The sequence below is a fragment of the Pteronotus mesoamericanus genome, unplaced genomic scaffold, assembly GCF_021234165.1.
Source record: "Pteronotus mesoamericanus isolate MK-2021 breed Mesoamerican mustached bat unplaced genomic scaffold, CSHL_Meso_final scaffold_651, whole genome shotgun sequence".
In the NCBI taxonomy this organism is placed as follows: Eukaryota; Metazoa; Chordata; class Mammalia; order Chiroptera; family Mormoopidae; genus Pteronotus; species Pteronotus mesoamericanus.
The window spans coordinates 15,701,109-15,719,198 of NW_026555325.1; the positions used below are offsets into that span (position 1 = coordinate 15,701,109).

Consider the following 18,090-nt stretch of genomic DNA (forward strand, 5'->3'; position numbering starts at 1 on the left):
AAATTTCTGCTCAAGGAGTGTAGAGATCTTAGGTGGACTGAGGCCAAGGTAAGTGGGACTCGGAGAGCCATTTCACCTCTCTTGGTCCTCGTTCCCTCATTAGTAAAACGACGAGGTTGGACTGGATCAGTCTTTCCCTAAAAATATTCTGTGAAACACTAGACCTGTAGGATGCTCTATGGAAAAATGGTGGTATAGTCAAATTTTAGGGGAAGCACTGCACACTATTTGTCTGAATGGATATACAAAATGCTTGATATTAAGGCTTCCGCAAGTGTTTTCTCAAACATTTTTGGTATCAGAGCCATTTCCTCATCACACCTATTGACATCGTGTAATACCCATATTAGGAAGAACACATGCCAGGAAATACGACACCAGGTTCTCCTAAAGGTCTCTTTTTGCTTCCACAGTCCCAGAGTCTAGGATTCATTGTTCTGGTTACAGAGAGTTAACTTCTTTCAGTAATCTATCAGACTTTCCTTTGCAAGGACTGTTGCCTTGAATTTCCTAGCAATGTGAGACTCTGTCTGTGTAATTTGCTGACTTTAGGGATTACAGACACAGTGGCCAATAAAGCAAGTTACAAATTCTCCTAGGGGAACTGAAATGACATAGTGATCACCAATCTTTGGATGACAGTTATAATTATGGCCTTGAAATAAAGCAGGGAAAAATGCAGGCATGTTTTTAGATTACTACTAGTTTTTAAGGATCCAGAGATTTCTTCAGGCATGTCAAAATAGAGTATACAATTCCTTAGTCACAAAACACCAAATGAACATGTTTAATAATGTAAACAGTGTTTAAAAGTATTAAATACAAGGTAACTTTGCTTATCCAGACTCCTTGTTTAAAACTCCATGCTATCGGAGACTCCTGGTCAAGATGGAGGCATAGGTAAATACAGCTTGCCTCCTTGCACATCCACAGCAAAAATTACAACTAAACTACAAAACAACTATCACCCAGAATTGTCAGAAAATCCAGCTGTATTAAGTCCAAAAACTAGGAATTAAATAACATTCATCAAGACAGGTAGAGGAGTAGAGATGTGGATACTCAGAGACAAGGAGATGTGGAGACACAGAGATGTGGAATGAGTGGTCCCATATCCATGCGGGGTGGATAAAAATTGGGAGGGATACCTCAGAAGTGAGGGATCCCAGCCCCTCCCCAGACCACCCAGGCCAGTGTTACAGTGCCAGAAAAGTAAGTCCTCATAACTTCTGGCTATGAAAAATCTGTGGGGGTTAGGGTGGCGAAGGAAACTGCAGGATTCTCGGGTGTCCCCTCTTAAAGGACCCACAATGGACTTAGGACTTATGCAGACTCCCTCTGGGCTCCAGCACAGAGGCAGCAAGTGGAAGGGCACCAGTGACATACAATGAAGTACCTGGCATCAGAGTGAGTGCTGGGGGACAGCTTCTTCCTACGCAAAACTCCAGAGGCCAAGTAGCAGCCACAGTCCCCTTTCTGAGCCCTCCTCACACAGAGCCACAAAACAGGGACACCATATCTGAGACTCTATCAACCTGTATCACATGGGTTTTCCTGCCCTGGCGATTACCTCATGTTCTTCCCCATCCAACCTACAGGTGCACTTTTCTACAACAGGCCATGCTATTAAGACAGGGAGTCAAAGCAGCTCTACCTAATGCATAGACACAAACACAGGCAGTCTGCCAAAATGAGGAGAAAAAGAAACATGGCCCAAATGAAAGAACAGAACAAAACCCCAGAAAAAGAACTAAACGAAATGGAGATAAGTAATGTATCAGATGCAGGGTTCAAAACACTGGTTATTAGGATGCTCAAGGAACCTATTGGATACTTCAACAGCATAAAAAAAAGACCCAGGCAGAAATGAAGGTTATACTAGGTAAAACAGAAAAAGAGAAATAGAAAGAAATTGAAAACTTATTTGAAAAAATACTGAAAGAAAACGTTCTTAATTTGGTGAAGGAAATAGACATGCAAATCCAGAAAGCACAGAGAGTCCCAAAGAAGATGGACACAAAGAGGCCCACACCAAGACACATCACAATTGAAATGCCAAAGGTTGAAGATAAAGAGAGAATTTTAAAAGCAGCAAGAGAAAAGCAGTTAGTTACCTACAAAGCAGCATCCATAAAATTGTCAGCTGATTTCTCAAAAGTAACTTTGCAGGCTAGAAGGTACTGGCAAGGAGTATCCAAAATGATGAAAACCAAGGATCTACAATCTTAGATTACTCTATCCAGCAAAGCTATCATTTAGAATGGAAGGTCAGATAATGTGCTTCCCAGACAAGGCAAAGCTAGAGTGCATATCATCACCAAGCCATCATTATATGAAATGTTAAAGTGAATTATTCAAGAAATAGGAGAAGATCACAACTATGAATATTAAAATGGCATAAAATTCACAACTATTAATAATTGAATCTAAAACACAGACTGACCAAAAAAGCAGAACAGAACAGAATCATAGATATGGAGATCAATTGGAGGGTTATCAGTTGGGAGGGGGAAGGGGAGAATGGGGGAACAGGGACAGGGATTAAGAAGTACAAATTGGTAGGTACAGAATAGACAGGGGGATGATACGAACAGTATAGGAAATGGAGAAGTCAAAGAACTTATATGCATGACCTATGGGCATGAACTAAGGGGGTGATAGCTGGAGAGAATTGGGGGTACCAGCTGGAGGAGGGCAAAGGGGGAAAATTGGGATAGCTGTAATAGCATAATCAATAAAATATATTTAAAAACTAAAATAAAGTTCAGGGTATCTGACCAATTGTGTAAAACAAGGAATTATTTATCCTGCTGAGAGACAGTGATAGGGCAAGGCTCTCTTTCCACTGTGTGAGGCTGTCTGATGTATCTGACATGGGGACACATCCTAATGATACAGAAAGATCTGCAGAGACCACTGGGGAATGGAAAGGGACCCTTGAGGCAGTGTGTGGGAACCTGGGTTCCTCAGAACAGGGAGGGGCCACAGAAAACACCAGAGGCTGTGGACTGAAATTGCAGCACAGTGCACTGATAGATTTCCACACTTCTGGGTAAAGGGTAAACAAAACTGGCACATAACACATCAGGAGGAAGCTCACACAGAGCTTGCACCAGGAGAGTGAACTGTTTGGACAGAGGAAAAGACCCACCTACTTGCTTCTGGAGTGCATGCAACTTTGGGGGTGAAGATTTAAGTGGAGGGCGGGCAGAGTTGTGGCCTTTCTCCTGCCCCTCACTTGCCAGTTGGGGGCTGGCTGGCAGAGGCCAAGTCCAGTGAGCTGGGCCACGCCTCAGGGACGCCTGCCCTGGGGGTCACCTGTGTGATGCTGTGACATCTTGTGCGTTGAACAGACAGTCCCAGGCTGTGACCCTTATCTCACTATGAGATCAGCGCACGGATGTGCGGGTCAGAGTGCTTGCCAGTCCTGCGGATGTGAGCTGCCTCCAGTGCTGGGCCTCGTGGATGGAGCCCCTGACAACCAGCTGCAGAGTTTGTTTGGCAGGCCCCCAGCCATGACATGGGAAGCTGCGGTGAGGCAATGGTGGCATCTGCCCCACAAGCACAACTCCAGGGAGGGAGCCTGAAGCCAGAGAACCGTCCATGTGGCAGCCTTGTGCCCCGGAAGGACAGATAAGGATGGAGCAGGGTTTCTGGACACCATCTCTGGTTCTGGGAGCAGCTGGATTCTTTCTGTGTTCTGTCGAAGCAATTGGCCTGGAGTTGTGGAGTGCCCTGCTCCCCTAAATTGGGCAACATTTTAATAAATACCTTTTCCCTTCCCCGCCAACTTTTGTTTTGTGCTTGTGTTCAGCAGCAGGCAGCCAAATCCCACTGTGCTTGGTAACACTAAGGCAGCTCATGGTATTATTTGCATTTAGTATGCACATATCTTTTCTTGCTTTCAGCTGTTTCAGACCTAACGAGTTGCATTATATGCACTTAGCAGTAACAAATTGCATTATATGCAACTCTGTCAGCAGTAAGATTTCTCATTTTAGTAGGACACAAGTATTTTCTCTAGTAATTACTAGGAATCAATGTTAATAAACAAACTCAATATCATAAGATCAAATAAACAAGAAACAATTTCAATTCACCTAAAATATATCTCAAGGAATTACTTACTAAGGCTTTTTATAAAACCTTGTCATATATTAATCTAATTCAGTGGGTCTCAACCTGAAGTGATTCCTACCCCCCCAGGGGTGGGGGCATTTGGCAATATCTAGAGATGTTGTTTGTTGTCACACTTGAGGGTTGCTAATTGCCAGAGATGCTACTAAACATCGTACAATGCACAGGACTGCAAACAAAAACTATCCAGGCTGAAATGTCAATAGTGCTGAGGCAAAAGAACCCTGATCTAAACCACTTTTTTAATCTCTGAGATTTATGACCTACCAAATTGTTCGCCAAGAGCTGATTTAACAAACTGTAATCTATGCCTTCGATGAGTCCATATACTCATTGAAGGCAGGGACATGCCTTAGTATCCCTTACCCTCGTGAGGTACCAGGCCTAATATTTAAATAATGTTTGCTGAGTATATTTTAATACTTGCCAAGAGGGTTAGTTGCAAGAGGGCCACATGGAACTGAGATGAATAAATATTTGGAGTCTGTCTGGTTCAACCACATAGAGACATGGGTATCATGTCCTCAGACATGCTTACATGGTGACTTGTAGAAGTATCTGATCTTAATGTTTTGAAACAATGAATATATCATCTGACTTGATGTAAGTTATTTTATACCCTCCTATTCCTTGGGCATCACAACCCACAAGGATTCAATAATCTCTCTATGTTGATCAATTCCAAAATCTAGATAGAATCAGAGTCTTAGGGTTGAGAAGGAATCTTAGATTCCATATTTATGTCTTAGGTAGCTTACCATATCCATAGCCTTCACCAGAGGAGATTCCTTTCACAATATATCTAACATTTGTGCATAGAGCTTATTCCACCCCTACCCCTGAAACAAGGATTTACTACTTGGAAAGCCAACCTATTGTTTCTGGCATTTCCATTTGGGCAGTCTTGTGAAATGCTTTTCTCCTGGTGGGGAGGCAGGGGGCGGGGTCAGTCTGACCACTCAGCCTAATGAAATTAGACAGGCCTACCTGCTCCTAAGTCCCCTCAGATCTGCTCTGGAAACTCCCACTGATCTTTTTTACCTTTTATTTTTTGAGGTAGCATAACTTGTGGGAGTTTTACTTTTCACTTTATTTTATTGATTATGCTATTACAGTTGTCTCAATTTTACCACCTTTGCCCCCTTTCACTCCATGAGGCACTCCCCACATCATTGTTCATGTCCATGGGTCATGCGTATAAGTTATTTGGTTCCATTTCCTACACTGCACATTACATCCCCATGGCTATTCTAAAACTATTTGTTCTTCTTAATCCCCTCACACCCTATACCCATCCCCCCACAACTCCCCCCGCATCTGGCAACCACCAAAACACTCTCCATATCCATGATTCTGTCTCTGCTCTTCTTGATTGCTTAGTTTGTTTTTTAGATTCACTTGTTCATAGATATGTATTTATTGCCATTTTATTGTTCATAGTTTTGATCTTCTTTTTCCCTTAAATAAGTCCCTATAACATTTCATATAATAATGGTTTGGTGATGATGGACTCCTTTGGTTTTTTCTTGTCTGGGAAGCTCTTTGTCTGTTCCTTCGATTCTAAATGATAGCTTTGCTGGGTACAGCAATCTTGGCTATAAGTTCCTGCTTTTCATGACATTGAATATTTCTTGGCAATTCTTTTTAGCTTGCAAAGTTTCTTTTGAGAAATCAGCTGACAATCTTATGGGAACTCCCCTGGAGGTAACTAACTGCTTTTCTCTTGCTGCTTTTAAGATTCTCTCTTTATCTGCAACCATTTTAATTATGATGTGTCTTGGTGTGGTCCTCTTTGTGTCCATGTTGTTTGGGACTCTCTGTGCTTCCTGGACTTGTATATCTATTTCCTTCACCAAACTAGGAAGTGTTCTTTCATTATTTTTTCAAATAGATTTCCAATTTCTTGCTCATTCTCTTCTCCTTCTGGCACCCCTGTGATGCGAATATTGGACCTCTTGAAGTTGTCCCAGAGGCTGATTATACTATCCTTGTTTTTTTGGATTCCTTTTTCTTCTTCTTGTTCTGATTGGTTGTTTTTTGCTTCTTTATGTTCCATATCATTGATTTGATTCTTGGCTTCATTCATTCAACAATTTCCTTGTAAATTATTCTTTATTTCAATTAGTTTATCCTTTGTTTCTGATTGGATCTTTTTGTGCTGTTGAGGTTCTCACTAAGTTCCTTGAGAATCTTTATAACCAGTGTTTTGAACTCTGCATCTGATAGACTGCTTATCTCTGTTTCGTTTAGTTCTTTTTCTGGGGTTTTGTTCTGTTCTTTCATTTGGGCCATGTTTTGTTGTGTCCTCATTTTGGTAGCCTCCCTGTGTTTGTTTCTATGTATTAGGTAAAGCAGCTTTGACTCCCTGCCTTGGTAGCATGGCCTAATGTAGCAGGTATCCTATAGGGTCCAGTGGTACAACATCCCTATCACCCAAGCTGAGTACTTGACAGGCACACTTTATGTGGGCTGAGTACACCTTCTCTTATAGTTGATCCTTGATTGCTCTTGGCAGGTCAATGAGAGGGGTTTTCCAGGGCAGTTAATTGCAAGGACTGGCTGTGACCACTGACCATGAACATCCATCCTCTGTGGAGTATCAGCTGTGCAGGGGCAGAGTGGCTGTGCTTTGATGTGGTCTGTAGCAGTCCACTAGGTGCACAGGCTCTGGGGTTTCATGGGTGTTGCAGGCCAAGGTTACCCTCCTACCTGTGTGCTGTGTAGGGCCACCCTGAATAAGCTATAAAGCAATCTGAGATGGCTGAAACTTGTGCTGGGCTTGGAGGTTCCCAGGTGAAGCCAAACTGTGAATCTAGGCTGGCAGCTGCTAGTGGTGGGCCTGTGGCCACCTAGCAAGAGGTATTGGAGTTAGGGGCTTACTGAGGCTGGCTACTACTTGATAGGATTTAGGAAGTTATGAAACATGAGCCAAGATCAGCCATTCACATGGAAAAGTAATGGTTACAGTTTGGGTGGGAGAGAGTCTGAGAGGATCTCCTGGGCAGGGCAAAATAGTGTCAGCCAGGTTGAGTCTCAGATATGGCACCCATCTGCCAGCTCTGTTGGGGTAGGGCTCAGAAAAATGACAATGGCCTCTGTCTGCCTTTCTCTCTGGAAAAAAGCTGTCCCCCAGCTCTCACCTTGATGCCAGACACTTCTGTTCCTCCTTGTATGCCACTGTGGCCTTTCAAGCTGCTACCCCAGTGCTCAAGCTCAGAGGGAGCAAGTCTAAGTCTGTGTGTAGTTCTTTAAGGGGAACTGCTTGGGACACCAAAAGTTTCTTCCACTGACTCAATCGCCACTGGTTTTTGCAGCCAGGAGTTATGGGGACTTATCTTCCTGGCACTGGAACCCTGGGCTGGGGGGCCTGATGTGGGGCTGGATTCCCCATCTCTGATATCTCTCTCCCAAATTTTTATCCACCACATGGGTGTGGGACCAGCAGTTCCACATCTCCACCCCTCCTACCAGTCTAGATGGATGTGGTTTCTTTAATTCCTTAGTTCTCAGACTTCCATTCAACTCAATTTGTGATGGTTCTGAGTAATGGCTGCTCTGTATTTTACTTGTAATTTTGATGTGGTTTGCAAGGAGGTGAGCCATGTTTACCTATGTTTTCATTTTGACTGGAAGTCCCTCCCAATGATCTTAGCACCACCTCTGGGACCTCAAAGAATTTGCTGCCTTCATAGTGTACACCTTTTTACATTTGTGAAGACACACATGGCAAACAAGTTTTGAGAAACTAATCTGTGTTTTTCCTTTTGTATTTTCTCTATTCTTTTCTACTATTCAAGTAGGTGGCAGTGTCTGTTCTCCTTTGTCTGGGAAGTGGATGGGGAAGAGGTGGGAAGTTGGGAGATGGAGATTGTGGAAGGAAACTGCTAGCTCTCCATTTCTCCTCCTTGGTTTTGTTTCCCAAAAGCCTAAATTCATTCGAGAGATTTTGCTAACTACCCCTGGAAATGAAAGTGGGGATGCTTTTAGTACGACCAAAGCTGAGAGGAAGTTCCTTTAATAGCAACAAGAGGGGAAAAGAGGGAGACATCTCCCTTTCCTCAGACAGAGAAGAAAGGGAGCTCCCTTGCAATGTCCCAGAGATGCAGACTATGTATCTCCCTGCCTTAACAAAGATCCCCTGTTACATGAGGTTTGATGCAGCAGAGCACCTACCTCTAAGGATCATGTGGACCTGGTGAACAGTTTTCTGAATTGGAACTCTCACTCCCTCAATTTCCTCATCAACCCTTCCCTTATGACTTGAGGTCTTTGGTCTGTTCTTGGTTAGTGTAAATGTGGTTGCAAGCATAGCTATATTTCCTGTCTGCCCAGTGGGATGGGGGTCAAAATATAAAATGGACTGTTCCTTGCATAGCCAAGCTGGGAACCAGTGATTCATCTACACTACACAACTATGTGTAGAGGTGGAATGGCGTAGTGGACAGAGGTTTGTTGGAGTCAGACATCTCTAGGGTTGAATCTAGGGGCTCATTACTAATTCCTACCTCCAACAGGTTTCTTAATAAGGGACTTTCTTTCTCCTCTAGAAAGGAAGGACAATGTTATTTACTAGGGTAGCCATAGAGGTGCATGCTCAGATTTCCCCATGAGTGAGAATCTGTCAGGATGAGTGTAGGCAACCGAAAGACTTGGGTTGCTGCACCTTTAGAATCACCACAGCATTCAAGTTGAGACCATGCCCTTGCCAGGCTGCTCACTGTCAATGCCTGAGTACAGCTCTGGGACTGGAACCTGGACATTTCTGCCCAACATGAGATTCCCCAATGGGCAATCTTTCCTCTGGGGGTCCCCATGTAAGTGACTGAGATATTCTCAAGGCTGCATCATGGTCTGAGGCTCATACTCCTGCTTCTTCCTTCCCCCTCTCCTTTCACAGGGCCAGACCGGCAGCAGGTCTGAAGGCTCTCCCTGCTGGTTCCCATTTATCTCTGACAGGCTTTTTTCCCATTAAATCTGCACTTCTAATTTCATTCAGGTCTCTGCTTCCCAGAAGACCCTATCCTTAGAAGAGTCTATAATTATCCTTAGAAGACTATTCTAAAATTGAAAACAATAATATAATTCCTGGCTCTTGGTAGCAGATCAATAAAGGTTAGCATTCTTCAACTGGGTAATACAGTTTTCTATATTTGCTCAGTGTTTCAATCATACATTCCACTGTATAAGTGGACTTCATTAGTAGACGATGTGAAGTTAGACTTCTTAACGCAGCACTGCAGACTCCAAGCTATCCAAATTATCTGCAGGCAGAGGATTTCAAGATGGTGGAGGAGTAAGTGGAAGTCACACTGATCTCCTCCCAGGACCAACCTGGACTTACAACTAAATGTGGAGAAATCCACTGGAACAAACAACTGAACAACAGCAAGAGAGGAGCCTTGTAGCCTTGGAGACAGAAGAATCGGCTTTAGCGCAATCTAACAGGTAAGGAGTGTGGTAGAGATGAGAAGGCGGGTGGTGCGCCCATGGGCGGCAGCAGCAGAAGGATATTGAAATGGCCAGTTGGATCCCCCTGAGAAGAGCGGGGTCTAAATGAAAAGCGGGGATCTCTTGCCCTCAGCACCAGAGCCCAAAAAGTACACAGAAAACAGCCAGCTATGAAAAGCGGCAGGGTTGCTCTCTGTCAGACAGGCAGCTGGAGATGCAAAGAACTGTTTAAAGGACCAATGCATAAATCTTTATTTGCAGCCACTTACCCTGGTCTCCGACAAAGGCGGGGACAGAGTGGGCTACAGACCCTGAGGAGAGACTGGGGAAGGAGGCTTTGGTGAGAGAACTGAGAGAGTGGCCAGCAGGATCCCGGTGTTGACTCATCCCCCATGCAGCAGCAGCCATCTTGCTCAGGCAGACCACTCCCCGTGAATGGCACCAGTGTCAAAGGACCCAATAGCCCGACCCCCAGTGGGATTCCACCCCACCCTGTACTGTCTAAGCCGCCCGCTGAGTGCAGAGTGGCAGCCACAGACAGTAGATCCTGGCTAAAGGAGGCACAGAGAGGTCTGGAGACACTTGAGGGGAGACTGGGGATGGAAGCTTTGGGGAGAGAACGGAGAGAGTAGCCGGCGGGATCCCAGTGCCGACTCCTCCACATGGCAGCAGCATGAGAGGACTCAATAACCCCGCCCCCAGGAGGGACTCCGCCCTGCCCTGAGCTGTCTAAGGCGGCCTGCTGAGTGCAGAGTGACTAGATTAACAGCTGAAGGAGACAGCCACAAACAGTAGATTCCTGTAAGTCTCGAACAGACTGCCTAAGGTCAGACAGGGTCAACATCTGATATCATCAGAGGCAGATCCAGAAAGTAAAAACAGCAGTCTTCAACCATAGAGGTTCACACCACAAAGTCAGGAGATCAAGACAGATCAACTTAAGAATCAGAAGCAAAAGAGAAGAGTCTCACAAATAATGGGAAGACAAAGAAATACGCCCCACTCAAATGGAAAGGAGTGATCCCCACAAAGAGAACTAAATGAAATAGAGGCAAGTAAACTATCAGATATTAAGTTGCAAACAACAGTTCTAAATAAGCTCAATGAGCTCAGTGAGCTCAGAGAGAATTACCAAAAACTACAGGGAAACTATGAGGAACTTACTGCAAAGTATATCAGCATGAAAAAGGACCTAGAAACTATCAACAAGAGACAAGAGGAAATGAAGAATATAATTTCTGAATTGAAGAACACAGTAGAAGGAATCAAAAGCAGGCTAGATAAAGCTGAGGACTGAATCAGTGAGCTGGAGGACAAGGTAGAAAAAAGCTCCCAGAAAGAACAAGAAAATGAAAAAAGACTCAAAAAGAATGAAGAGGCATTGAGGGAAATGCAGGACAACCTGACACATAATAATATCCCAATAATAGGGACACCAGAAGGAGAAGAGGATGAGGAAGGGATAGAGAACCTGTTTGAAAAAGTCATGATGGAAAACTTCGCTAATTGTAGGAGAGAAAAAGTCACACAAATCCAGGAAGCACAGAAGGTCCTATTCAAGAAGAACCCAAAGTGGTCCACTCCAAGACACACCATCATTAAAATGGCAAATATCAAAGACAAACAGAGAATCCTAAAGCAAGCAAGGGAGAAAGAGGGAGTAACATACAAGGGAGCTCCAATATGGCTGGCAGCTGACTTCTCAACAGAAACACTGCAAGCCAGAAGGGAGTGGCAAGAAATATTCCAAGTCATGAAAAGCAAAGGCCTGCAACCAAGACTGCTCTACCCAGCAAGGCTCTCAATTAAAATGGAATGCAATATAAGGAGTTTCCCAGACAAAAGAAGGCTAAAAGAATACATCTCCACCAAACTAGCACTGCAAAATATGCTAAAGGGACTCCTTTAGGATGAAGAAAAAGAGTCCATGAATACTCAGTTCCTTTCAGAGTTGCCAATACTTGATATTACCAATATTTTTAATACTCATTAATCTGATTGTGACAATGATGTTATTTTAATTATTCCTTTATTATTTGTTGAAACTAAACTTGTTTTTGTATATTTCTTGCCTATTTCTATTATTTAAAAAAAAACTTTAAATGACTTTTTGGTATTCTTTATCCATTTATTGATTAAAGGTTTGTAGAACTTTTTTCCCTAAAAAAAAACCAAGAAACCTATTAACCATAATTTAGATGTGTTGCAAATACTTTCCTATTCTATTCCTTGTCCTTTAACTTTTTTTATATGTATATTACTATAGTCTTAAATGTTTATATATATATATATACATACATATACATAACCATATAAATGTTTATATACATATACATACACATAGTCATATTGTCAATATTTACTTTATAGCTTCTGGGGTTGAATATTCTACTTCAGGTCATGAAAAATATTAATTCTATTTTCTTCTAAAACTCCTTAGATTCTACATATTGATTTTTAATTCACCTGAATATTTCTTGTATAATGTGTGAAATAGGGCTCTATATTTGTTTTATTTCAAGTAATTATGGTCTATGCATCTTATTTGTTGAATAAGCCTAATTTTTCCCATTGATTTGAAATGTCAACTTAATCATATATTATATTGTTAGACAGATATATATCTTTGTCTCTAGAATGCTCATTATATTTCATTGATCTGATTGATTATTTCTGTGCTGGTGTCATGTTGCTTTAATTGCTAAGACTCTATCATGGTTTTAAATTTTTTAAATATTTTATAATTAACTTTGACATTTAAAAAATAAATAAAAGAAAGAACAAATGAAAGAAAGGAAGAGAGAGATGGAATGCCTACCTTTTGCGACAACATGGATGGAACTAGAGAATATTAAGCTAAGTGAAATAAGCCAGTTGATGAAAGACAAATATCATATGATCTCACCTATTAGTGGACTCTATTCAACAAAATAAACTAATGAACAAAATAAACCACAGGCACAGAAACATGGAGCAGACTGGAAGAGGGGAAAGAGGATGATGGTGGAAAGAAGAGGAGGGGACTAGACAAAGAACATGTATGAATGACCCATGGCCATGAACAACAGAGTACTGTGGGAGTGGGGAGTGGGGGCAGGGGTAGAATGAGTAGAGAGGGGTAAAGGGGTAAAAATGGAGACAATTGTAATAGAATAAGCATGATTTATAAATTTAAAAAATAAGAATAAAAATGTAAAAAAAACAAACATTATCTGCAGGCAGGTAACGAAGCGTGTGTGTTTGTGTGCACTCATGTGCGCACATGCAACAAAAACTAACTTTGAGGGGAGGAAGTGGTTTTAGGGGCAGATAAATCATAAATCTAATCCTTATTTGCTTTGACCTTAGAGAAATCATTTCACCTCTTGTCTTCAGTTGCCTCGACTATAAAATGGGGGTAATACTACTCATCTTACTAGGTAACTGCAAAGATTAGAGACAATCTATATAAAACATCTAGCACAGTGTCATTGTAGCACTGGCTCATTGTAAGCATCTAATAAAAGGATGCATTATTATTCATTGCCTGTATATCCTTTCATTCATTCACTAAATACTTACTGTGGGCCTACTATGATAGGAGTTTGATATACAACTGTAAACCAGATAGGCACAGATCCTTAGAAAGCCTGACAGGTAGGCATGGCAGAGCACAAGTCCATCCAGTTATTACAGCAGAAACACTCAGATGGTACTTATTATGCGCCAGACACAGTTCAAAATGCTTTAGCACGTATTCGTTCATTGAGACTTTATGCAAACCCAATGGGGAAGGTACATGCTGAAGGCTACATAACTAGAGATGTACTCTCCAGTATGGGTTTGAATTCAGGCAGTCTGGCTCAGGGTCTATACTTTTTCCAGCTATGCCGTGCTGCCTTTGTGAACATCTGAATAGAATTTTATGCTTTCACAGAGCATAAACAATCCTTACACAAGTATAAATCTAGTTTCAAATCAGTAGGGAAAAAAACAGTTATTTCCTTTAGAGAAACACAGGCATGGAAATAGTAAATCAGCTGGGCAGGTGTAGACACTGATCAGCCAGCCACTGGTGACCCACTCACGTGATAGCGATTGCCTCCCCCTACCCACCTCCCTCCCACCATTTGCTTGACTTTTACCTTGGCAGCTATTTTCTGGCAATGGCACTGGAAAAAAAAAGTTGCTATAAAATGTTTTTTCACCTTACTTAACCCTGACCTCTTCCCCTGCTATAACCACAGGGCTCTTCTAGTTCCAAAAATTCTCTAAGTCATAATCTTTTATACCTATCAGAACTTTCAGGCAGAAAAGTTAAGGGAAGTCAAATCAGTATGTTTTTTTTTCTTTTTTTTTTCTTTTCTTTTCTTCCCTTTTCTTTTATTTCATAAAAGGGTCCACATGACTGGGTTAACTAACTTCATTTTTTATTACATGGCAGACACCACCCAGTTCTGGATGCCTGAGTATAGCCAACATGACAGTATCAGTTTATTCTGAGAAACTCATTAGGTTTATCATAGCATACCATCATCACCATCATTCTAGAATAAAAATGACAATGCTAATACAAAAAAAAAAAACCACCCTCTCCTAACTAGTCAAGAATAATTAAGATAAAAAATGATTGTACTTACTGGGGGGCATTGTGCAAGTTTATCAGCTGCCACCAGTTGCACGTTTAAGTGTTTACTTTGGGACTTTCCTCTGGATTTAATCAACCGCTGTAAAACCTGATAGGAGAAGACATGAATCTGAGATACTGTCAATGAATTGAAAGAAAATCAAATCAACCAAGACCCCTTTTAGAGACTCTTTAGCAATGACTATTAATAGCAAGAAAATACAATGTGACAAATCCCATACAAATTCTGTAATGACATCATCCTCTTACACTGGTTTTCAGTTATAGTGGATTTGATGTTCATTCTATTCTCATTCTATGTAAGGTCTTGGTGAGATCTTGAGTCCCGCCCTAGATTTGACCCAGAGATCACAAAGAGAGGCCTGCAAAAGTGGAGGAACTGATCTGTACCAGGTCATTTATATCCAAATTCAGTTGAGTAATATGTTGGTTCAATATCTCAATGTCAGATAAATATTAGAGCCATTTATATATTTGGTCCTTTTGTCACTGATGATTATTGAAGCATTCCAGTTTAATTTTACATCAACAAGATGATTTCATGATAGAAATCTAAGCAAAACTTTTATACTGGTATATAAGCCACATATAAGCCAGTGACATATCTGTCTTTTGGGCACTACTGTAACTGTATTTTGCCATATCCTGCCCTTTCCCTTATTTCCTTTTTTTTAGCTGAAACAGCACCCTCTCCCCAAAACAGTATTAGTGTATGAGGCTCTGTGGCACCTCAGCACATGTCTAAGAGAACCCCATTTTCTGTATTTGTGAAGCCCACAGGGACTGAGGCAGGAGGTGATAGGGGGTGAAATCTATTCCGCTGTAGTGAAGGGTGCTTGCATCCCTGTCAGTCCCCTTCAAAGAGACCTCCAGGTGGTTAAAGCAATTTCTATACATGCCAATGATTCCCAAAAGGTTTGGATTTGGTCAGGATTCCCAAGCTCATCCTGCATAGAACCAGTGCCAGAGACGGAAGGTCACAGACAACAGAGGGGCTGGGGAAGGCACAGCTTCTATAGGCATTCTCCACCCATGAGAGGAGACTACTGTTCTGGTGGGAAGTTGAATTGGCTTTTAAGTACTAAAATGCACTCCTGGGGCACTGAAAAGAAAATGACTGTTAAGGTAGTACCTCCCAAGGGTACATACAATATCTGTCTGGAAAAATTCCAGCCATTGTTAATATAACAAGAATGCTTTGTGTGACACCAATGTAACCTGGCAGCGAAGGAGAGTGGACTGGAATGTGCATGCATGAACAATGACAACTTCACTGTACTAGTCAGTGGGAGCGGTAGATGCCACTGAGGGAGCATGTGTACTGTGTGGCCATTGCATTAAAAGTGACTGAGCAAGTAGAGAAATGAAATCTGCATCAAGTTTGTCTTAAGCTTGAACAGTTCCCTGTGAAAACTATTGGGATGACTCAGAAGGCCGCAGCTACAGGCTACTGGTGACTGGCCGCTTCATCATGACAACGCTCCTGCTCAGGCATCACATCTCATGCAGAGTTCTTTTTTTGAGAAACATCAAATCACCCAGGTGACTCAGCCCCCTACATTCCAGATTTGGAGCCCTGTGACTTCTGGCTTTTCCCAAAACTAAAATCACCTTTGAAAGGAAAGATTTCAGACCATTGATGAGATTCAGGAAAATATGATGGGTCAGCTGATGGTGATTGGGAGAACTGCGTGAGGTTCCAAGGTGCCTACTTTGAAGGGGACTGAAGTGTCATTGTTCTATGTACAATGATTTTTTTGTATCTTGTATGTTCTTCAAGAACTGTTTCTCTTCCACAGCATATGGCTGAATACTTTCTGGACAGACCTCATATTTCCTGTTAACTTTTTACACTATCAACAGTTTTTAAAAATTAAAGAACACTCAAATCAAAAGTGACCAATTTGAAACTGTCTTACTTTCATTTTCCTCTACCCTGATGGCATGAAGATACATGGCAAATATCCCAGGTGCTTAATCACAGAATAACTATATTCCTCAGAGAACCCAACGTAAGCACAAATGTAAGGGTGCATAATGTTTTCATAAGAGATTTTATGCAGTGATGTTTGACTTTATATATGATAAATCTAGATACATTTTTTGAACTACATACTTTCTCAACTGGGGAGAGAATATAGGTAATTCAAGAATCAATATTACCCAAGAAATTTACCAAAATTTAACCCCAAGTATCTGAAAAGCCAGATTTTACTTTTCCTCATCTTTCTTAATTTTTTGTTTCTATTATATTTTTACATTAACTGCTTGGTTAGGGAACCACAATAGACCATGAGCTTTTTGAAGGAATGGATTATTTTTTAATTTGCTATCTCAAAATCTCTATAATCTTTATAAACCATGGGAATTAAAAGCTGTGCTCATTAAAAGGGGTCTAAACAAGAGATTCTCCTTGCCCACTAATAAAAAAAGCACAGAACAACAAAAAAAAAGAGCTGCTAATTCTTAAGTTAGAGATGAGCTAATTACCTTTGGAGAAGAGACTTTTACATGAACAATAATTGGTGCTAGGGAAGTCTTTATAAGTTGTGCTGGGTGGTTGATGGTGTCTGCGTCAAGAACAACCAGTTGCAAAGATCTTGCCAACTCAAAGATTCTTTCAATTTCACTTTGTACTTCCGCTAAAAGGAGAAATAATAAATAACAAGTAGTGGTTATTTTTATTAATTAGTTCTTATATTTCAAAAATATAGTACCCCTTTCAGATGTTTGTCTACACTGTAAAACAGGACATTTAAAATTTACATATTCTGATCTAACAAGATTTTTTCTAAAAAGAGAGAAATGGATTGAGTTTTGCATAAAACCAAACGGTAGAAAATTTGAGATGACTCTCTTCATTGTTTCTCACATTCACCCTAATATTTAGCTATTGATATAGCTATGTTAATTTTGATTGCTGTTTTGTCTTAAGAGCTGTTATTTTAGCTATAGAAGCTGAAACCACATCTAGGAGAGAAGTGAAACACGTGTACAGAGTAATATCACATAGAAAGAAAATTACACTGAAATATTTCTACCAATGAACAACTTATATATTAATATTTTATGGATATCTTTTTTAAAAATCTCACAGTTCACCTATTTTGACTGATGCACACATTTCTGCATTCCTGGTTAAACATTCTGGATCTAAACTTATAACTAGCATATTGCTAAGTCTTAATTTAAATGTTAGGGCCAGTGGACTGTTCTGAGGCATAATTATCTTCAGTTTTATTTTTTTTAAATTTTTAGAAAAAACTAAGACCAATTATATTAAAATGCCACAGTATATCCAGATGCAAATCTATTCAGCAGCTGTAATAGCCATGTTATCTGAATCTATGAGTGAATCTGGTCAAATGAAAAATCTAGTTATTGCCAATATCAAAATCTAGTTATTGGAATTTCAAATGAGCATTACCCTTTGTATCTTAACAGCGGTAAGAAGCCTTGCAGTGAGGAAACTTGCCAATTGTTTAATCCACAGTTTCCAAATTTATTTGACCACAGAAAACATTTTGGATGTAAAAACTATTTAGTATCTTTTAAAATTAACATTTCGTGGGCTCTATTTTGGAGATCTCTTTAGCAAGGCACACAGAGCCTGAACATACTGGCCCCGCTCTACTTTTTTCCAGTCTCTTCTGCTGCCCTCAAACATGTCATCACTCCCATTTTCTAAGGATGCTCCATACAAAACTAGTTGTTTCTCAACCACGCAATGTTTTGTTTTGTGGGGGTTTTTTTTCTTAAATATGCTGATGCCTTTGCACATTCTTGCCTGCCTTGATGAACCAATTCAAATTTAACTTCCGGGATGTCTTCTTAGATACCTCTGACTTACTACCATCCTTCCTTTATACCCTTAGCTT

The 18,090-nt window shown here is 41.0% G+C and overlaps 1 protein-coding gene across 3 annotated transcripts in view; it reads right to left on the reverse strand.

Annotated features, from left to right (window-relative positions):
• Positions 1-18,090, reverse strand: part of CACNB4 (calcium voltage-gated channel auxiliary subunit beta 4) — a 132,276-nt gene that overhangs the window by 15,814 nt on the left and 98,372 nt on the right. For all 3 annotated transcript variants that reach the window (XM_054562703.1, XM_054562704.1, XM_054562705.1), the window contains 2 exons: positions 16,703-16,854; positions 14,205-14,300 (listed from right to left, as the gene is read on the reverse strand). In XM_054562703.1, coding sequence (XP_054418678.1) covers positions 14,205-14,300; positions 16,703-16,854 — 248 coding nt within the window. The remainder of the gene's footprint in view (positions 1-14,204; positions 14,301-16,702; positions 16,855-18,090) is intronic.